The following is a 22,009-nucleotide window of genomic DNA, read 5'->3' as shown; positions in this document are numbered from 1 at the left end:
GTAAGAGCATAGAGAGCTGCTGGTCTCTCTCTCTCTCTCTCTCTCTTTGAGTCTCCTAGTTCCTTTGTCGCTTGCTTACCTATTTCCTGTATGACGAAGAGGATTCTAGAATGGAAACTGTTTGTGGTTCTTGTGCTGCTAAGTGTTGTTTGAACTGTTTGGAACTAAGTCTCCATGGGGCTCAACTAACTAGAGAACCTTCAACCTGGACAACCGATCATTTAATTAGAGCTTTCTAATATATCTCATGTAAAAGAAGACAACTCAGAGAACTTTCTGGTAAGAAGAAGAAAAAGTGCTTTCTGCAATCCTTTTTCCTTGAACCAGGCTCTTGATCTCCTGCTCCCCTCCTGATCTCCAGACATCTCTATTGTTAGGCGGAGAGAACATCGACACTAGGGGAATGGCCTCAGGGAATGGCGTCACTGGCGACCCAAATGGAACCCTATTCTCCTATAGTGCACTACTTTTTAGCAGGGTCCACAGGGATCTACCATACCGCTCTGGTCCAAAGTAGTGCAATATATAGTGAATAGGGTGCCATTTCAGATGTGGCTTGGGCTGCTGGTGCTGCCTGTTGAGCTCCTATTCTGGTTTATTTTCTCTCCTCCCGAGTGAGACAGGAAGTTTATTGTGGAGACTGATTATAGACCTATTTACATTGGTGTTTTTCCCTTCTCTTTTTCAGTCATCACTTTGTTTAGACTTAAGGCAGGAAACAGTGTGTCTTTTCAGATTACAATTCAAATCAGTACTGTTTCAGTCAAAACTGCTTTTTCTTTCAAATCTCTACTGTTTCAGTCAAATCTCTACGGTTTCAGTCAAATCTCAAATCTCTGCTGTTTCAGTCAAATCTCAAATCTCTGCTGTTTCAGTCAAATCTCTACTGTTTCAGTCAAATCTCTGCTGTTTCAGTCAAATCTTTACTGTTTCAGTCAAATTTCTACTTTTTCAGTCAAATCTGTACTGTTTCAGTCAAATCTCTACTGTTTTAGTGAAATGTCTTATTTTTCAGTCAAATCTCTACTGTTTTAGTCCTTTCAGGCCTAACTATTCTGATGAAGTGTTTTGGGGATATATGGTGATAGAGACGGACTATTTCACAACACTCATCACTACCTCATGTTATGTAGGCTCTCAACCTGTATAGCAACATATTCGGATAATGATTAGTCTCATGTTCATGTAGGTTATATGTTTTGACATTACAGCGCATCTTGTCTTCAGTTCTGAATAGGTATAGGTTGTCCCAGTTATTTGTTTTCACAGTTTAGCCTAACTTGCTTCATCCGTTTTGACAGGTGTTAACTTCAAGGAGGTGAACGAGGAGAACAAGCAGAAGCTTTTCGGAGAGATATACACTTCCATCGACACATTGGCATTCACCTTTGGCAATGTGTAAGTACAACGTTGTAATAGCGATTGCAATAACTAGCTCTGTTTTTCTGACTCTTTATGGCGACACAAACAAACTATTTTTAAATAGGTACAGGGTATCCTTGTCTTACATCTCTAGATCATGTAAAATTCTCAACCTTCAGTCTGTGTTTCCTTGCATAATGGCTGCTTGTGTTGTTGACTCTTAAAGTGTTGCCAACACTTCAGGGGAAGTTGCCCACACAACCACCGATCTAGGATGAGATTTGCCCTACCCCGATCCATACACTTACCATCGTTCTAAACACAACACATCTGACCCCAGACCAGTGCCTAGGGGTTATTTCCATGCCTTTCATTGTTGTTGTGTGTTCCTCTTTCAGAGTGTCTGACTTCCTTATGGGAGATGTAGAGAATGGATCAGCGTTGGGGCTGCCCCTGACTCGGAGAAGCAGGGTAAGACAAACACGCAAAGATACATACACAACTGTCTGTCTGGACATGATGTATGTATTTACAGTAAACGCAGGTGATTGACTGTCTAAAGATACCCAGGATGGAGAGGTCAAAGGGTGTGGTGCTCTCAGGAAACAACAACATAACACTGTATGATGGGGCTGAGAGATTGTTTCCTGTTTGAAGTGGAGGGTACTCCTGAAATACCTTCTAGTGATTAATCACAGCATGACAGGGTGTTGATGTAGTTTGTAGCTTTTAACGATAACACAAAGGGAAATTAAAATGCTCACTAGCCATGGTCATTCTGTAATGTCATGTACCATCCGGTTCCTTACTCATCACCGTGGAACCGTTCTGTCTATCTGTCTCATTCCCAGTCGTTTGAGAACCTTTCCGTGGAATCTGCAGTATCCGGTCCAGAGAAGGATGATCCGTCAGGTAACATGCACAACAACCACCATGACACCTTACTACTCCATCCACTTAACAACTGATAGCACTTCTCAATTTACCATGTACTCTATGACAGCTTGGCTTGGCTCTCCCTTATAAAAACATGACATATCGACATAAACCAGCCCTGTCTTTGTGGATTTTTGAATGGAAAATAATAACAATAAATTACATTTCTATAGCGCTTTTCATAGAATCTCAAAGCACTTCAAGAGCAAGAAAACAAACAAGCAATATACCATGACAGGTCAACCAATAGAGGCCAAGTCTTTGAAAGCTGCATCCTGGATGGAGAGGGTCAGTTTATGGCTTGAGCCAAGGGAGCTGGTCAGAGGATGGTAGATGACGGGGATGGATTCTGCTGATGATCTAGTAGAGGACAAGTCTGGGAACCAGCCTTATAGTCTTATAGCTACAGAACTTCTCCTCTTCCTCTCTGTGTAGAACCCACTTGGGGGATTCCTCAGCAGCTGTGGGCTCCAGAAAGTTAACCACGCAAAGTTCAGAATAGTAGCCAGTCGTCCTCATTACGAGCCCTCTTTCTCAGCACGGCTGTATTCCTCTGTCTCCCGTTCCTCTCACGCTTCAGGCGATTCCTCAAATGATGTTCTCAAAGCAGCTGGAATTGGTAGCCAGGTGAAACAAAAAAAGACGGTACTGTGCTCAGATGCATTTTTTTTTAACAAATCTAATTAGCCAAGTCAAAAATTGTTAACCAGTCAGTCAATCTGCAAATCCGTGGTTCAAAAATGTCAGATATAAGCAATAAAAACTAAATGTCATCAAAAACAACAATTGAAAGCCCCTAAAAATAACTAACGATGATTAGGTGTCAATGTGTTGATAGGCTATATGTCACTTGGGGTGACAGTACACCCAAAGAACTGTGGGGAGCATTGGAGTCAACATGGGTTGTGGAACACTTTCGACACCTTGTAGAGTCAATGCCCATACGAATTGAGTCTGTTCTGAGGGCAAAAGTGGGTGCAACTCAACGTCTGTGCCCAGTGGGATGGCTCTAGAAGAGTTCGTTGAGCGAAAGTGCCTTCTCCACTCTCATCTTAATACAGCTCCATCTGTCAATCTGTGTTACGTCACTCTGTGTACTCAACAAACTACATTCCCTCTGTTACAAAGCTGGGTGGCTAGAAACACGGAACCACCGTGAATAGCTCATCGTAATATACCTACTACTGTACATACCATTTTATCTTCCTAATTATATTGTCTGTACACACCACATATTTATATTCTCACTCTAATACTGTGCCTTCGGAAAGTATTCAGACCACTTTTTCCACATTTTGTTTCGTTACAGCATTATTCAAAAATCGATTACATTTTTCCCCTCATCAATCTACACACGATACCCCATAATGACAAAGCAAAAATAAGTTTTTAGACATTTTTGTATAAAAAATGTAATACTGAAATATCACATGTACATAAGTATTCAGCCCCTTTACTCAGTACTTTGTTGAAGCACCTTTGGTAGTGAATACTGCCTTGAGTCTTCTTGGGTATGACGCTACAAGCTTGGCACACCTATATCTGTAGAGTTTCTCCCATTCTTCTCTGCAGATACTCTCAAGCCCTGTCGAAGTTTGATGGGGAGCGCTGCTGCACAGCTATTTTCAGGTTTCTCCAGAGATGTTCAATCGTGTTCAATTCCGGGCTTTGGCTGGGCCACTCAAGGACATTCAGAGACTTGTCCCGAAGCCAGTCCTGCGTTGTCTTGGCTGTGTGCTTAGGGTCGTTGTCCTGTTGGAAGGTAAACCTTCACCCCAGTCTGAGGTCCTGAGCACTCTAGATCATCAAGGATCTCTCTGTACTTTGCTTCATTCATCTTTACCTCAATCCTGACTAGTCTCCCAGTCCCTGCCGCTGAAAAACATCCCCTCAGCACGATTCTGCCACCACCATGCTTCACCGTAGGGATGGTGCCAGGTTTCCTCCAGACGTGACGCTTGGCATTCAGGCCAAAGAGTTCAATCTTGGTTTTATCAGACCAGAGAATCTTGTTTCTCATGGTCGGAGAGTCTTTAGGTGCATTTTGGCAAACATGGCTGTCATGTGCCTTTTACTGAGGAGTGGCTTCCATCTGGCCATTCTACCATAAAGGCCTAATTGGTGGAGTGCTGCAGAGATGGTTGTCCTTCTGAAAGGTTCTCCCATCTCCACAGAGGAACTCTAGAGGACTGTCAGCGTGATCATTAGGTTCTTGGTCACATCCCTGACCAAGGCCTTTATCCCCCGATTGCCCAGTTTGGCAGGGGGGTCACCTCTAGGTTCCATTTAATAATGATGGAGGCCATTCTATTCTTGGGGACCTTCAAATGTTTTGGTACCCTTCTCCAGATCTGTGCCTCAACACAATGCAGTCTCGGAGCTCTACGAACAATTCCTTCGACCTCGTGGCTTGGTTTTTGCTCTGACATGCACTGTTAACTGTACGACCTTATATAGACAGGCATGTGCCTTTCCAAATCATGTCCAATCAAGTTGTAGAAACATCTCAAGGATGATAAATGGAAACAGGATGCACCTGAGCTCAATTTCTAGTCTCATAGCAAAGGGTCTGAATACTTATGTAAATAAGGTAATACATTTGCAAATAAAAAAACTGTTTTTGGGGTATTGTGTGGAGATTGCTGAGGAAATTGTTTTATTTAATCCATTTTAGAATGAGGCTAGAGCCTAACAAAATGTGGAAAAAGTCCTGGGGTCTGAATACTTTCCGAAGGCACTGTATATATACAGTTCAAAAGTTTGGGGTCACTTAGAAATGTCCTTGTTTTTGAAGGAAAAGCACATTTTATGTCCATTAAAATAACATAAAATTGATCAGAAATACAGTGTAGACTAATTGTAATTTTGGAAATGACTATTGTAGCTGGAAACTTCAGTTTTTTTAATGGATTATCTACATAGGCGTACAGAGGCCCATTACCCCTGTGTTACAATGGCACGTTGTGTTAGCTAATCCAAGTTTATCATTTTGACAGGCTAATTGATCATTAGAAAACCCTTTTGCAATTTTGTTAGCACAGCTGAAAACTGTCGTCCTGATTAAAGAAGCAATACAACTGGCCTTCTTTAGACTAGTTGAGTATCTGGAGCATCAGCATTTGTGGGTTTGATTAGAGTCTCAAAATGTCCGGAAACAAATAACTTTCATCTGAAACTCGTCAGTCTATTCTTGTTCTGACAAATTAAGGTTATTCCATGCAAGAAATTGCCAAGAAACTGAAAATCTCGTACAACGCTGTGTACTACTCCCCTCACAGAACGGAGCAAACTGTCTCTAACCAGAATGGAAAGAGGAGTTGGAGGCCCCGGTGCACAACTGAGCAAGATGACAAGTACTTTAGAGTGTCTAGTTTGAGAAACAGGACTGATGATTGCTGATAATGGGCCTAATTTACAACATTAACAATGTCTACTCTCTATTTGTTTATTTTATTTTAATGCAAAAAAATAGCTTTTCTTTCAAAAACAAGGACATTTCTAAGTGACCCCAAACTTTTGAACGCTAGTGTGTATGTATATATCTGTGTGGGTGTGTGTGTGTGTGTGTGTGTGTGTGTGTGCGTGTGCGTGTGTGCGTGTATATAGTCTGTCTCTATGTAGTCTCTATGGTATAGTTAAGGGGCCTATATAAGCTCTCCTGTCACACAGAGTGACCTATTAGCTCAGTCATATTAACACAGGAGGAGGCAATCCCTGTCTTGTCCAGTCTACTTAGCATTACAATGTATTACCAACACATAACCCAAGGTCAACAGGGACTTTACTTTCTGACAGATCTGACACACACAATGGTGCACATACAGTCATGCGCACTCGTACACACTCACAAACACACACACACACACAGTCACACACAGATACTCACACATGCGATAGAGAGGGGCTTGTCCGTAGCTAGTTGCCAGTAGCCGTTAGCCAGTAGGTAGCAATGCTCGGTCTCAGGCCTAGGCCCACTAACTTCTTCTTCCCCAACCCATGGCGTGTTACCATTACCATCACAGGTCCATCACCGCCGGCGAGGGAGGAGGAGGTGGATGGTGTGGACGTGGCGCTGCAGCGGAGTGAAGGCGGGGTGGAGTCAGCTCTACTATACGCCAAGGCCTGGTCCAAGTACACCAAGGAGCTGCTGGCCTGGGTGGACAAACGACTCAGTATGGGTGAGTCTCTCTCCCTCCCACTACCTCTAATACACATAGGATTAATACAGAGAAACATCTCATTATTGGTGAGTCGGAGCCACAGAATTAAATAGAACACTGTTATTAGATTATATATTATAAACCGTGTGGTTCGAGCCCTCAATGCTGATTGGCTGAAAGCAGTGGTATATCATTCCGTATACCATGGGTATGACAAAACATTTATTTTTCTGTTTTAATTACATTGGTAACCAGTTTATAAAAGCAATAAGGCACCTCAGGGGTTTGTGGTATATGGCCAATATACCACGGCTAACGGCTGTATCCAGGCACTTCGAGTTGCGTTGTGCGTAAGAACAGGGGGTTGGTGTAAGCTGTGTCACCGTTGGTATTTGGTATTTTATTAGGATCATCATTAGCTATTGCAAAAACAGCAGCTATCTTCATGGGGTCCACACAAAACATGAAACATTACATAATACAGAACATTAATAGACAAGAACAGCTCAAGGACAGAACTACATAAATGTTTTAAAAAGGCACACATAGCCTACATATCAATGCATACACACAAACTATCTTTCGGGGTTAGGGGTCTTTGCTGAACTTTAACTGCTTTTGCATCAGCTCTGGAAGTGTTTTTTTCTTAGCGTTAGCCTAGCATTAACTACTGTACATTAGCTTAGTTTGTCCTAACATTAGTTAAGGTATATTAGCATAGTTTGTCTTAGCATTAGCTACTGTATATTAGCTTAATTTGTACTAGCATTAGCTACTGTATATTAGCTTAGTTTGTACTAGCATTAGCTACTGCATATTACCTTTGTTTTTCCTGGCGTTAGCTACTGTATATTAGCTTAGTTTGTCCTAGTATTAGCTGCTGTATATTAGCTTAGTTTGTCCTAGCATTAGCTGCTGTATATTAGCTTAGTTTGTCCTAGCATTAGGCCTACTTGTATACAATAATAGATAGTTTCACACCGGTTCTATATTGCCCCAGATATACAGTAGGACAAACTTGCATGGGTTTCACTACAGTAAACACTAAACTTACCTAAGCACAGTGTAGTGTAAAATCTTAGAAAAAAGGGTTTCCAAAGGTTCTTCAGCTGTCCCCATAGAATAACCCTTTTTGGTTCCAGGTAGAACCCTTTTTGGTTCCAAGTAGAACTCTTTTGGGTTTCATGTACAACCCTCTCAGGAAAGGGTTCTACCTGGAACCAAAAGGGTTCTTCAAAAGATTATCCTATTGGGACAGCCGGAGAACCATTTTAGGTTCTAGATAGCACCTTTTTTGCTAAAAGTGTAGTAGTGTGATTAGTCATTTGTCGTCAGGTCCTCTATTTGGATGAATAGGTTACTGGGCATTTGTGGTTTTTGTCCTGTACTTAATCACTCAATGTCTACATACTAAACACAGGGACAGTAGCTACTTAATCATGCTGTATTGAACATTTATGACATAACCAGGCTAGGCAGGTAACGTTGAGTGTCTGATTGCAGATATCGAGTGTGCGAAGAGCTACGCCAAAATGGCAGAATCAGCGAAGACACTCGCAAGTCAACAGGTGATTATGATGAAATATGTTTTCTGCTCATATCAGTTGCATTTGTTCACCGGTTAATTGTATCTCAAAAGATAACAGCTGTCAAAGCAATGAATCATTTTAAACCATCTGCACTACTTCTTTGAATTGTGATTAGTCACTTTTGTTGTCTTCCCATCAAAGGAGTTCATGCCATTCCGGGACATTTACATGTCAGCGTTCAAGAACGATATTGAGTACAGCCAGCTCCTACTGCATACAGCAGCTACCCTTCAAACCAACAAATTTATGCAGGTATGTACATCTGTCTACGTGACTTTTCTACAGTATGTCCTGCTCTGATCTGCATAATCCATACTCACAGGCATTTGATGGATAATTTAGCAATGACTCACTGGAGCGTGTGTGTGTGTTTGTGTGTGTGTGTGTGGGGGGTTTCTCTAGCCTCTCCTCGCACGGAAGAACGAGCTGGACAAACTGAGGAAGGAGGTCAAGGAGCAGTGGCAGAGAGAACAGAAGAAAATGGTGGGTGGAACTTCAGAACTTTAAAAGGTCACATTAAAAGGAAACTTAAAGCAAACAGAGCCACAGTACTCAAAGAATATGTAAACCCCACGCTGTGTGTGTGCGTGTGTGTGAGCCAAGCTCTTGACATTATTCAGGCGGTTTAATAGCTGCAGAGTGTTGAAGGTAATCTCTTGGAAGTCCAATTGCACCACCAGTGTGACAAGATGAGAGCAGACCCTGAACAAACTGGGTTGGTTAGTGTGTATCTCTAAGGACTGGGTTGGTTACTATGTATCTCTAAGGATTGGGATGGTTAGTGTGTATCTCTAAGGACTGGGTTGGTTAGTGTGTATCTCTAAGGACTGGGTTGGTTAGTATGTACTGTATCTCTAAGGACTGGGTTGGTTACTGTGTATCTCTAAGGACTGGGTTGGTTAGTATGTATCTCTAAGGACTGGGTTGGTTAGTATTTATCTCTAAGCACTGGGTTGGTTAGTATATATCTCTAAAGACTGGGTTGGTTAGTGTGTAACTCTAAGGACTGGGTTGCTTAATGTGTAACTCTAAGGACTGGGTTGGTTAATGTGTAACTCTAAGGACTAGGTTGGTTAGTATGTACTGTATCTCTAAGGACTGGGTTGGTTAGTGTGTAACTCTAAGGACTAGGTTGGTTAGTATGTACTGTATCTCTACGGACTGGGTTGCTTAGTATGTACTGTATCTCTAAGGACTCGGTTGGTTAGTGTGTATCTCTAAGGACTGGGTTGGTTAGTGTGTATCTCTAAGGACTGGGTTGGTTAATGTGTAACTCCAAGGACTGGGTTTGTTAGTATGTACTGTATCTCTAAGGACTGGGTTGGTTAGTATGTACTGTATCTCTAAGGACTGGTTTGGTTAGTATGTATCTCTAAGGACTGGGTTGGTTAGTATGTAACTCTAAGGACTGGGTTGGTTAGTATGTACTGTATATCTAAGGACTGGGTTGGTTAGTATGTACTGTATCTCTAAGGACTGGGTTGGTTAGTATGTATCTCTAAGAACCGGGTTGGTTAGTGTGTAACTCCAAGGACTGGGTTGGTTAATGTGTAACTCCAAGGACTGGGTTTGTTTGTATGTACTGTATCTCTAAGGAATGGGTTGGTTAGTGTGTAACTCTAAGGACTGGGTTGGTTAGTGTGTAACTCTAAGGACTGGGTTGGTTAGTGTTTAACTCCAAGGACTGGGTTTGTTTGTATGAACTGTATCTCTAAGGACTGGGTTGGTTAGTGTGTAACTCTAAGGACTGGGTTGGTTAGTGTGTAACTGTAAGGACTGGGTTGTTTAGTGTGTAACTCTAAGGACTGGGTTGGTTAGTGTGTAACTCTAAGGACTGGGTTGGTTAGTGTGTAACTCTAAGGACTGGGCTGGTTAGTGTGTATCTCTAAGGACTGGGTTGGTTAGTGTGTACTGTATCTCTAAGGATGGGGTTGGTTAGTGTGTAACTCTAAGGACTGGGTTGGTTAGTGTGTATCTCTAAGGACTGGGTTGGTTAGTGTGTAAGTCTAAGGACTGGGTTGGTTAGTATGTAACTCTAAGGACTGGGTTGGTTAGTGTGTATCTCTAAGGACGGAGTTGGTTAGTGTGTAACTCTAAGGACTGGGTTGGTTAGTGTGTAACTCTAAAGACTGGGTTGGTTGGTATGTATCTCTAAGGACTGGGTTGGTTAGTGTGTAACTCTAAGGACTGGGTTGGTTAGTGTGTAACTCTAAGGACTGGGTTGGTTAGTGTGTATCTCTAAGTACTGGGTTGGTTAGTGTGTATCTCTAAGGACTGGGTTGGTTAGTATGTATCTCTCCTGGGTTGGTTAGTGTGTATCTCTAAGGACTGGGTTGGTTAGTGTGTATCTCTAAGGACTGGGTTGGTTAGCATGTATCTCTAAGGACTGGGTTGGTTAGTGTGTATCTCTAAGAACTGGGTTGGTTAGTGTGTATCTCTAAGGACTGGGTTGGTTAGTGTGTGTCTCTAAGGACTGGGTTGGTTAGTGTGTATCTCTAAGGACTGGGTTGGTTAGTGTGTATCTCTAAGGACTGGGTTGGTTAGTGTGTAAGTCTAAGGACTTGGTTGGTTAGTATGTAACTCTAAGGACTGGGTTGGTTAGTGTGTACTGTATCTCTAAGGACGGGGTTGGTTATTGTGTAACTCTAAGGACTGAGTTGGTTAGTGTGTATCTCTAAAGACTGGGTTGGTTGGTATGTATCTCTAAGGACTGGGTTGGTTAGTGTGTAACTCTAAGGACTGGGTTGGTTAGTGTGTATCTCTAAGGACTGGGTTGTTTAGTGTGTAACTCTAAGGACTGGGTTGGTTAGTGTGTAACTCTAAGGACTGGGTTGGTTAGTGTGTAACTCTAAGGACTGGGCTGGTTAGTGTGTATCTCTAAGGACTGGGTTGGTTAGTGTGTACTGTATCTCTAAGGATGGGGTTGGTTAGTGTGTAACTCTAAGGACTGGGTTGGTTAGTGTTTATGTCTAAGGACTGGGTTGGTTAGTGTGTAAGTCTAAGGACTGGGTTGGTTAGTGTGTAACTCTAAAGACTGGGTTGGTTGGTATGTATCTCTAAGGACTGGGTTGGTTAGTGTGTAACTCTAAGGACTGGGTTGGTCGGTGTGTAATTCTAAGGACTGGGTTGGTTAGTGTGTATCTCTAAGTACTGGGTTGGTTAGTGTGTATCTCTAAGGACTGGGTTGGTTAGTGTGTAACTCTAAGGACTGGGTTGGTTAGTGTGTATCTCTAAGGACTGGGTTGGTTAGTGTGTAACTCTAAGGACTGGGCTGGTTTGTGTGTAACTCTAAGGACTGGGTTGGTTAGTATGTATCTCTCCTGGGTTGGTTAGTGTGTATCTCTAAGGACTGGGTTGGTTAGTGTGTATCTCTAAGGACTGGGTTGGTTAGCATGTATCTCTAAGGACTGGGTTGGTTAGTGTGTATCTCTAAGAACTGGGTTGGTTAGTGTGTATCTCTAAGGACTGGGTTGGTTAGTGTGTCTCTAAGGACTGGGTTGGTTAGTGTGTATCTCTAAGGACTGGGTTGGTTAGTGTGTATCTCTAAGGACTGGGTTGGTTAGTGTGTAAGTCTAAGGACTTGGTTGGTTAGTATGTAACTCTAAGGACTGGGTTGGTTAGTGTGTACTGTATCTCTAAGGACGGGGTTGGTTATTGTGTAACTCTAAGGACTGAGTTGGTTAGTGTGTATCTCTAAGGACTGGGTTGGTTAGTGTGTAACTCTAAGCACTGGGTTGGTTAGTGTGTAACTCTAAGGACTGGGTTGGTTAGTGTGTAACTCTAAAGACTGGGTTGGTTGGTATGTATCTCTAAGGACTGGGTTGGTTAGTGTGTAACTCTAAGGACTGGGTTGGTTAGTGTGTATCTCTAAGGACTGGCTTGGTTAGTGTGTAACTCTAAGGACTGGGTTGGTTAGTGTGTATCTCTAAGGACTGGCTTGGTTAGTGTGTAACTCTAAGGACTGGGTTGGTTAGTGTGTATCTCTAAGGACGGAGTTGGTTAGTGTGTAACTCTAAGGACTGGGTTGGTTAGTGTGTATGTCTAAGTACTGGGTTGGTTAGTGTGTATCTCTAAGGACTGGGTTGGTTAGTGTGTAACTCTAAGGACTGGGTTGGTTAGTGTGTATCTCTAAGGACTGGGTTGGTTAGTGTGTAACTCTAAGGACTGGGCTGGTTAGTGTGTAACTGTAAGGACTGGGTTGTTTAGTGTGTAACTCTAAGGACTGGGTTGGTTAGTGTGTAACTCTAAGGACTGGGTTGGTTAGTGTGTAACTCTAAGAACTGGGTTGGTTGGTGTGTAACTCTAAGGACTGGGTTGGTTAGTGTGTATGTCTAAGTACTGGGTTGGTTAGTGTGTATCTCTAAGGACTGGGTTGGTTAGTGTGTAACTCTAAGGACTGGGTTGGTTAGTGTGTATCTCTAAGGACTGGGTTGGTTAGTGTGTAACTCTAAGGACTGGGCTGGTTTGTGTGTAACTCTAAGGACTGGGTTGGTTAGTATGTATCTCTCCTGGGTTGGTTAGTGTGTATCTCTAAGGACTGGGTTGGTTAGTGTGTATCTCTAAGGACTGGGTTGGTTAGCATGTATCTCTAAGGACTGGGTTGGTTAGTGTGTATCTCTAAGAACTGGGTTGGTTAGTGTGTATCTCTAAGGACTGGGTTGGTTAGTGTGTGTCTCTAAGGACTGGGTTGGTTAGTGTGTATCTCTAAGGACTGGGTTGGTTAGTGTGTATCTCTAAGGACTGGGTTGGTTAGTGTGTAAGTCTAAGGACTTGGTTGGTTAGTATGTAACTCTAAGGACTGGGTTGGTTAGTGTGTACTGTATCTCTAAGGACGGGGTTGGTTATTGTGTAACTCTAAGGACTGAGTTGGTTAGTGTGTAACTCTAAGCACTGGGTTGGTTAGTGTGTAACTCTAAGGACTGGGTTGGTTAGTGTGTAACTCTAAAGACTGGGTTGGTTGGTATGTATCTCTAAGGACTGGGTTGGTTAGTGTGTAACTCTAAGGACTGGGTTGGTTAGTGTGTATCTCTAAGGACTGGCTTGGTTAGTGTGTAACTCTAAGGACTGGGTTGATTAGTGTGTAACTCTAAGGACTGGGTTGGTTAGTGTGTAACTCTTAGGACTGGGTTGGTTAGTATGTATCTCTAAGGACTGGGTTGGTTAGTGTGTATCTCTAAGGACTGGGTTGGTTAGTGTGTATCTCTAAGGACTGGGTTGGTTAGTGTGTAACTCTTAGGACTGGGTTGGTTAGTATGTATCTCTAAGGACTGGGTTGGTTAGTGTGTAACTCTAAGGACTGGGTTGCTTAATGTGTAACTCTAAGGACTGGGTTGGTTAATGTGTAACTCTAAGGACTAGGTTGGTTAGTATGTACTGTATCTCTAAGGACTGGGTTGGTTAGTGTGTATCTCTAAGGACTGGGTTGGTTAGTGTGTATCTCTAAGGACTGGGTTGGTTAATGTGTAACTCCAAGGACTGGGTTTGTTAGTATGTACTGTATCTCTAAGGACTGGGTTGCTTAGTATGTACTGTATCTCTAAGGACTCGGTTGGTTAGTGTGTATCTCTAAGGACTGGGTTGGTTAGTGTGTATCTCTAAGGACTGGGTTGGTTAATGTGTAACTCCAAGGACTGGGTTTGTTAGTATGTACTGTATCTCTAAGGACTGGGTTGGTTAGTATGTACTGTATCTCTAAGGACTGGTTTGGTTAGTATGTATCTCTAAGGACTGGGTTGGTTAGTATGTAACTCTAAGGACTGGGTTGGTTAGTATGTACTGTATATCTAAGGACTGGGTTGGTTAGTATGTACTGTATCTCTAAGGACTGGGTTGGTTAGTATGTATCTCTAAGAACCGGGTTGGTTAGTGTGTAACTCCAAGGACTGGGTTTGTTTGTATGTACTGTATCTCTAAGGAATGGGTTGGTTAGTGTGTAACTCTAAGGACTGGGTTGGTTAGTGTGTAACTCTAAGGACTGGGTTGGTTAATGTGTAACTCTAAGGTCTGGGTTGGTTAGTGTGTAACTCTAAGGACTGGGTTGGTTAATGTGTAACTAAGGACTGGGTTGGTTAGTGTTTAACTCTAAGGACTGGGTTGGTTAGTGTGTATCTCTAAGGACTGGGTTTGTTTGTATGTACTGTATCTCTAAGGACTGGGTTGGTTAGTGTGTAACTCTAAGGACTGGGTTGGTTAATGTGTAACTCCAAGGACTGGGTTTATTTGTATGAACTGTATCTCTAAGGACTGGGTTGGTTAGTGTGTAACTCTAAGGACTGGGTTGGTTAGTGTGTAACTGTAAGGACTGGGTTGTTTAGTGTGTAACTCTAAGGACTGGGTTGGTTAGTGTGTAACTCTAAGGACTGGGTTGGTTAGTGTGTAACTCTAAGGACTGGGCTGGTTAGTGTGTATCTCTAAGGACTGGGTTGGTTAGTGTGTACTGTATCTCTAAGGATGGGGTTGGTTAGTGTGTAACTCTAAGGACTGGGTTGGTTAGTGTGTATCTCTAAGGACTGGGTTGGTTAGTGTGTAAGTCTAAGGACTGGGTTGGTTAGTATGTAACTCTAAGGACTGGGTTGGTTAGTGTGTATCTCTAAGGACGGAGTTGGTTAGTGTGTAACTCTAAGGACTGGGTTGGTTAGTGTGTAACTCTAAAGACTGGGTTGGTTGGTATGTATCTCTAAGGACTGGGTTGGTTAGTGTGTAACTCTAAGGACTGGGTTGGTTAGTGTGTAACTCTAAGGACTGGGTTGGTTAGTGTGTATCTCTAAGTACTGGGTTGGTTAGTGTGTATCTCTAAGGACTGGGTTGGTTAGTGTGTAACTCTAAGGACTGGGTGGGTTAGTGTGTATCTCTAAGGACTGGGTTGGTTAGTGTGTAACTCTAAGGACTGGGCTGGTTTGTGTGTAACTCTAAGGACTGGGTTGGTTAGTATGTATCTCTCCTGGGTTGGTTAGTGTGTATCTCTAAGGACTGGGTTGGTTAGTGTGTATCTCTAAGGACTGGGTTGGTTAGCATGTATCTCTAAGGACTGGGTTGGTTAGTGTGTATCTCTAAGAACTGGGTTGGTTAGTGTGTATCTCTAAGGACTGGGTTGGTTAGTGTGTGTCTCTAAGGACTGGGTTGGTTAGTGTGTATCTCTAAGGACTGGGTTGGTTAGTGTGTATCTCTAAGGACTGGTTTGGTTAGTGTGTAAGTCTAAGGACTTGGTTGGTTAGTATGTAACTCTAAGGACTGGGTTGGTTAGTGTGTACTGTATCTCTAAGGACGGGGTTGGTTATTGTGTAACTCTAAGGACTGAGTTGGTTAGTGTGTATCTCTAAGGACTGGGTTGGTTAGTGTGTAACTCTAAGCACTGGGTTTGTTAGTGTGTAACTCTAAGGACTGGGTTGGTTAGTGTGTAACTCTAAAGACTGGGTTGGTTGGTATGTATCTCTAAGGACTGGGTTGGTTAGTGTGTAACTCTAAGGACTGGGTTGGTTAGTGTGTATCTCTAAGGACTGGCTTGGTTAGTGTGTAACTCTAAGGACTGGGTTGGTTAGTGTGTAACTCTAAGGACTGGGTTGGTTAGTGTGTAACTCTTAGGACTGGGTTGGTTAGTATGTATCTCTAAGGACTGGGTTGGTTAGTGTGTATCTCTAAGGACTGGGTTGGTTAGTGTGTATCTCTAAGGACTGGGTTGGTTAGTGTGTAACTCTTAGGACTGGGTTGGTTAGTATGTATCTCTAAGGACTGGGTTGGTTAGTGTGTAAGTCTAAGGACTGGGTTGGTTAGTATGTAACTAAGGACTGGGTTGGTTAGTGTGTACTGTATCTCTAAGGACGGAGTTGGTTAGTGTGTAACTCTAAGGACTGGGTTGGTTAGTGTGTAACTCTAAAGACTGGGTTGGTTGGTATGTATCTCTAAGGACGGGGTTGGTTAGTGTGTAAGTCTAAGGACTGGGTTGGTTAGTATGTAACTAAGGACTGGGTTGGTTAGTGTGTACTGTATCTCTAAGGACGGAGTTGGTTAGTGTGTAACTCTAAGGACTGGGTTGGTTAGTGTGTAACTCTAAGGACTGGGTTGGTTAGTTTGTAACTCTAAGGACTGGGTTGGTTAGTGTGTATCTCTAAGGACTGGGTTGGTTAGCATGTATCTCTAAGGACTGGGTTGGTTAGTGTGTATCTCTAAGAACTGGGTTGGTTAGTGTGTATCTCTAAGGACTGGGTTGGTTAGTGTGTAACTCTAAGGACTGGGTTGGTTAGTGTGTATCTCTAAGGACTGGGTTGGTTAGTGTGTACTGTATCTCTAAGGACTGAGTTGGTTAGTGTGTATCTCTAAGGACTGGGTTGGTTAGTGTGTAACTCTAAGGACTGGGTTGGTTAGTGTGTATCTCTAAGGACTGGGTTGGTTAGTGTGTAACTCTAAGGACTGGGCTGGTTTGTGTGTAACTCTAAGGACTGGGTTGGTTAGTATGTATCTCTCCTGGGTTGGTTAGTGTGTATCTCTAAGGACTGGGTTGGTTAGTGTGTATCTCTAAGGACTGGGTTGGTTAGCATGTATCTCTAAGGACTGGGTTGGTTAGTGTGTATCTCTAAGAACTGGGTTGGTTAGTGTGTATCTCTAAGGACTGGGTTGGTTAGTGTGTGTCTCTAAGGACTGGGTTGGTTAGTGTGTATCTCTAAGGACTGGGTTGGTTAGTGTGTATCTCTAAGGACTGGGTTGGTTAGTGTGTAAGTCTAAGGACTTGGTTGGTTAGTATGTAACTCTTAAGGACTGGGTTGGTTAGTGTGTACTGTATCTCTAAGGACGGGGTTGGTTATTGTGTAACTCTAAGGACTGAGTTGGTTAGTGTGTATCTCTAAGGACTGGGTTGGTTAGTGTGTAACTCTAAGCACTGGGTTGGTTAGTGTGTAACTCTAAGGACTGGGTTGGTTAGTGTGTAACTCTAAAGACTGGGTTGGTTGGTATGTATCTCTAAGGACTGGGTTGGTTAGTGTGTAACTCTAAGGACTGGGTTGGTTAGTGTGTATCTCTAAGGACTGGCTTGGTTAGTGTGTAACTCTAAGGACTGGGTTGGTTAGTGTGTAACTCTAAGGACTGGGTTGGTTAGTGTGTAACTCTTAGGACTGGGTTGGTTAGTATGTATCTCTAAGGACTGGGTTGGTTAGTGTGTATCTCTAAGGACTGGGTTGGTTAGTATGTATCTCTAAGGACTGGGTTGGTTAGTGTGTATCTCTAAGGACGGGGTTGGTTAGTGTGTAAGTCTAAGGACTGGGTTGGTTAGTATGTAACTAAGGACTGGGTTGGTTAGTGTGTACTGTATCTCTAAGGACGGAGTTGGTTAGTGTGTAACTCTAAGGACTGGGTTGGTTAGTGTGTAACTCTAAAGACTGGGTTGGTTGGTATGTATCTCTAAGGACGGGGTTGGTTAGTGTGTAACTAAGGACTGGGTTGGTTAGTGTGTACTGTATCTCTAAGGACGGAGTTGGTTAGTGTGTAACTCTAAGGACTGGGTTGGTTAGTGTGTAACTCTAAGGACTGGGTTGGTTAGTGTGTATCTCTAAGTACTGGGTTGGTTAGTGTGTATCTCTAAGGACTGGGTTGGTTAGTGTGTAACTCTAAGGACTGGGTTGGTTAGTGTGTATCTCTAAGGACTGGGTTGGTTAGTGTGTAACTCTAAGGACTGGGTTGGTTAGTGTGTAACTCTAAGGACTGGGTTGGTTCGTGTGTAACTCTAAGGACTGGGTTGGTTAGTATGTATCTCTCCTGGGTTGGTTAGTGTGTAGCTCTAAGGACTGGGTTGGTTAGTGTGTATCTCTAAGGACTGGGTTGGTTAGCATGTATCTCTAAGGACTGGGTTGGTTAGTGTGTATCTCTAAGAACTGGGTTGGTTAGTGTGTATCTCTAAGGACTGGGTTGGTTAGTGTGTAACTCTAAGGACTGGGTTGGTTAGTGTGTATCTCTAAGGACTGGGTTGGTTAGTGTGTACTGTATCTCTAAGGACTGAGTTGGTTAGTGTGTATCTCTAAGGACTGGGTTGGTTAGTGTGTAAGTCTAAGGACTGGGTTGGTTAGTATGTAACTCTAAGGACTGGGTTGGTTAGTGTGTATCTCTAAGGACTGGGTTGGTTAGTGTGTACTGTATCTCTAAGGACTGAGTTGGTTAGTGTGTAACTCTAAGGACTGGGTTGGTTAGTGTGTAACTCTAAGGACTGGGTTGGTTAGTGTGTAACTCTAAGGACTGGGTTGGTTAGTGTGTATCTCTAAGAACTGGGTTGGTTAGTGTGTATCTCTAAGGACTGGGTTGGTTAGTGTGTAACTCTAAGGACTGGGTTGGTTAGTGTGTATCTCTAAGGACTGGGTTGGTTAGTGTGTACTGTATCTCTAAGGACTGAGTTGGTTAGTGTGTATCTCTAAGGACTGGGTTGGTTAGTGTGTATCTCTAAGGACTGGGTTGGTTAGTGTGTATCTCTAAGGACTGGGTTGGTTAGTGTGTAACTCTAAGGACTGGGTTGGTTAGTGTGTATCTCTAAGGACTGGGTTGGTTAGTGTGTAACTCTAAGGACTGGGCTGGTTTGTGTGTAACTCTAAGGACTGGGTTGGTTAGTATGTATCTCTCCTGGGTTGGTTAGTGTGTATCTCTAAGGACTGGGTTGGTTAGTGTGTATCTCTAAGGACTGGGTTGGTTAGCATGTATCTCTAAGGACTGGGTTGGTTAATTTGTATCTCTAAGAACTGGGTTGGTTAGTGTGTATCTCTAAGGACTGGGTTGGTTAGTGTGTGTCTCTAAGGACTGGGTTGGTTAGTGTGTATCTCTAAGGACTGGGTTGGTTAGTGTGTATCTCTAAGGACTGGGTTGGTTAGTGTGTAAGTCTAAGGACTTGGTTGGTTAGTATGTAACTCTAAGGACTGGGTTGGTTAGTGTGTACTGTATCTCTAAGGACGGGGTTGGTTATTGTGTAACTCTAAGGACTGAGTTGGTTAGTGTGTATCTCTAAGGACTGGGTTGGTTAGTGTGTAACTCTAAGCACTGGGTTGGTTAGTGTGTAACTCTAAGGACTGGGTTGGTTAGTGTGTAACTCTAAAGACTGGGTTGGTTGGTATGTATCTCTAAGGACTGGGTTGGTTAGTGTGTAACTCTAAGGACTGGGTTGGTTAGTGTGTATCTCTAAGGACTGGCTTGGTTAGTGTGTAACTCTAAGGACTGGGTTGGTTAGTGTGTAACTCTAAGGACTGGGTTGGTTAGTGTGTAACTCTTAGGACTGGGTTGGTTAGTATGTATCTCTAAGGACTGGGTTGGTTAGTGTGTATCTCTAAGGACTGGGTTGGTTAGTATGTATCTCTAAGGACTGGGTTGGTTAGTGTGTATCTCTAAGGACGGGGTTGGTTAGTGTGTAAGTCTAAGGACTGGGTTGGTTAGTATGTAACTAAGGACTGGGTTGGTTAGTGTGTACTGTATCTCTAAGGACGGAGTTGGTTAGTGTGTAACTCTAAGGACTGGGTTGGTTAGTGTGTAACTCTAAAGACTGGGTTGGTTGGTATGTATCTCTAAGGACGGGGTTGGTTAGTGTGTAACTAAGGACTGGGTTGGTTAGTGTGTACTGTATCTCTAAGGACGGAGTTGGTTAGTGTGTAACTCTAAGGACTGGGTTGGTTAGTGTGTAACTCTAAGGACTGGGTTGGTTAGTGTGTAACTCTAAGGACTGGGTTGGTTAGTGTGTATCTCTAAGTACTGGGTTGGTTAGTGTGTATCTCTAAGGACTGGGTTGGTTAGTGTGTAACTCTAAGGACTGGGTTGGTTAGTGTGTATCTCTAAGGACTGGGTTGGTTAGTGTGTAACTCTAAGGACTGGGTTGGTTAGTGTGTAACTCTAAGGACTGGGTTGGTTCGTGTGTAACTCTAAGGACTGGGTTGGTTAGTATGTATCTCTCCTGGGTTGGTTAGTGTGTAGCTCTAAGGACTGGGTTGGTTAGTGTGTATCTCTAAGGACTGGGTTGGTTAGCATGTATCTCTAAGGACTGGGTTGGTTAGTGTGTATCTCTAAGAACTGGGTTGGTTAGTGTGTATCTCTAAGGACTGGGTTGGTTAGCGTGTAACTCTAAGGACTGGGTTGGTTAGTGTGTATCTCTAAGGACTGGGTTGGTTAGTGTGTATCTCTAAGGACTGGCTTGGTTAGTGTGTAACTCTAAGGACTGGGTTGGTTAGTGTGTAACTCTAAGGACTGGGTTGGTTAGTGTGTAACTCTTAGGACTGGGTTGGTTAGTATGTATCTCTAAGGACTGGGTTGGTTAGTGTGTATCTCTAAGGACTGGGTTGGTTAGTATGTATCTCTAAGGACTGGGTTGGTTAGTGTGTATCTCTAAGGACGGGGTTGGTTAGTGTGTAAGTCTAAGGACTGGGTTGGTTAGTATGTAACTAAGGACTGGGTTGGTTAGTGTGTACTGTATCTCTAAGGACGGAGTTGGTTAGTGTGTAACTCTAAGGACTGGGTTGGTTAGTGTGTAACTCTAAAGACTGGGTTGGTTGGTATGTATCTCTAAGGACGGGGTTGGTTAGTGTGTAACTAAGGACTGGGTTGGTTAGTGTGTACTGTATCTCTAAGGACGGAGTTGGTTAGTGTGTAACTCTAAGGACTGGGTTGGTTAGTGTGTAACTCTAAGGACTGGGTTGGTTAGTGTGTAACTCTAAGGACTGGGTTGGTTAGTGTGTATCTCTAAGTACTGGGTTGGTTAGTGTGTATCTCTAAGGACTGGGTTGGTTAGTGTGTAACTCTAAGGACTGGGTTGGTTAGTGTGTATCTCTAAGGACTGGGTTGGTTAGTGTGTAACTCTAAGGACTGGGTTGGTTAGTGTGTATCTCTAAGGACTGGGTTGGTTAGTGTGTAAGTCTAAGGACTTGGTTGGTTAGTATGTAACTCTTAAGGACTGGGTTGGTTAGTGTGTACTGTATCTCTAAGGACGGGGTTGGTTATTGTGTAACTCTAAGGACTGAGTTGGTTAGTGTGTATCTCTAAGGACTGGGTTGGTTAGTGTGTAACTCTAAGCACTGGGTTGGTTAGTGTGTAACTCTAAGGACTGGGTTGGTTAGTGTGTAACTCTAAAGACTGGGTTGGTTGGTATGTATCTCTAAGGACTGGGTTGGTTAGTGTGTAACTCTAAGGACTGGGTTGGTTAGTGTGTATCTCTAAGGACTGGCTTGGTTAGTGTGTAACTCTAAGGACTGGGTTGGTTAGTGTGTAACTCTAAGGACTGGGTTGGTTAGTGTGTAACTCTTAGGACTGGGTTGGTTAGTATGTATCTCTAAGGACTGGGTTGGTTAGTGTGTATCTCTAAGGACTGGGTTGGTTAGTATGTATCTCTAAGGACTGGGTTGGTTAGTGTGTATCTCTAAGGACGGGGTTGGTTAGTGTGTAAGTCTAAGGACTGGGTTGGTTAGTATGTAACTAAGGACTGGGTTGGTTAGTGTGTACTGTATCTCTAAGGACGGAGTTGGTTAGTGTGTAACTCTAAGGACTGGGTTGGTTAGTGTGTAACTCTAAAGACTGGGTTGGTTGGTATGTATCTCTAAGGACGGGGTTGGTTAGTGTGTAACTAGGACTGGGTTGGTTAGTGTGTACTGTATCTCTAAGGACGGAGTTGGTTAGTGTGTAACTCTAAGGACTGGGTTGGTTAGTGTGTAACTCTAAGGACTGGGTTGGTTAGTGTGTATCTCTAAGTACTGGGTTGGTTAGTGTGTATCTCTAAGGACTGGGTTGGTTAGTGTGTAACTCTAAGGACTGGGTTGGTTAGTGTGTATCTCTAAGGACTGGGTTGGTTAGTGTGTAACTCTAAGGACTGGGTTGGTTAGTGTGTAACTCTAAGGACTGGGTTGGTTCGTGTGTAACTCTAAGGACTGGGTTGGTTAGTATGTATCTCTCCTGGGTTGGTTAGTGTGTAGCTCTAAGGACTGGGTTGGTTAGTGTGTATCTCTAAGGACTGGGTTGGTT

General features: G+C 43.1%; 1 protein-coding gene across 4 annotated transcripts in view; it reads left to right on the top strand.

Moving 5' to 3' along the window:
• The window catches only part of arhgap29a (Rho GTPase activating protein 29a), an 87,618-nt gene that overhangs the window by 37,065 nt on the left and 28,544 nt on the right, over positions 1 to 22,009 (top strand). For 3 of the 4 annotated variants that reach the window (XM_065007101.1, XM_065007100.1, XM_065007102.1), the window contains 7 exons: positions 1,302 to 1,398; positions 1,761 to 1,833; positions 2,214 to 2,274; positions 6,321 to 6,476; positions 7,962 to 8,026; positions 8,189 to 8,299; positions 8,450 to 8,530. In XM_065007101.1, coding sequence (XP_064863173.1) covers positions 1,302 to 1,398; positions 1,761 to 1,833; positions 2,214 to 2,274; positions 6,321 to 6,476; positions 7,962 to 8,026; positions 8,189 to 8,299; positions 8,450 to 8,530 — 644 coding nt within the window. Of the gene's footprint in view, positions 1 to 88; positions 280 to 1,301; positions 1,399 to 1,760; positions 1,834 to 2,213; positions 2,275 to 6,320; positions 6,477 to 7,961; positions 8,027 to 8,188; positions 8,300 to 8,449; positions 8,531 to 22,009 lie in introns of those variants that run through there. The other variant, XM_065007103.1, reaches the window with a different exon arrangement.

Source organism: Oncorhynchus nerka, linkage group LG22 (assembly GCF_034236695.1).
Source record: "Oncorhynchus nerka isolate Pitt River linkage group LG22, Oner_Uvic_2.0, whole genome shotgun sequence".
In the NCBI taxonomy this organism is placed as follows: Eukaryota; Metazoa; Chordata; class Actinopteri; order Salmoniformes; family Salmonidae; genus Oncorhynchus; species Oncorhynchus nerka.
The sequence above is the reverse complement of the archived record's forward strand: the minus strand, read 5'-3'. Positions and strand labels throughout refer to the sequence as shown.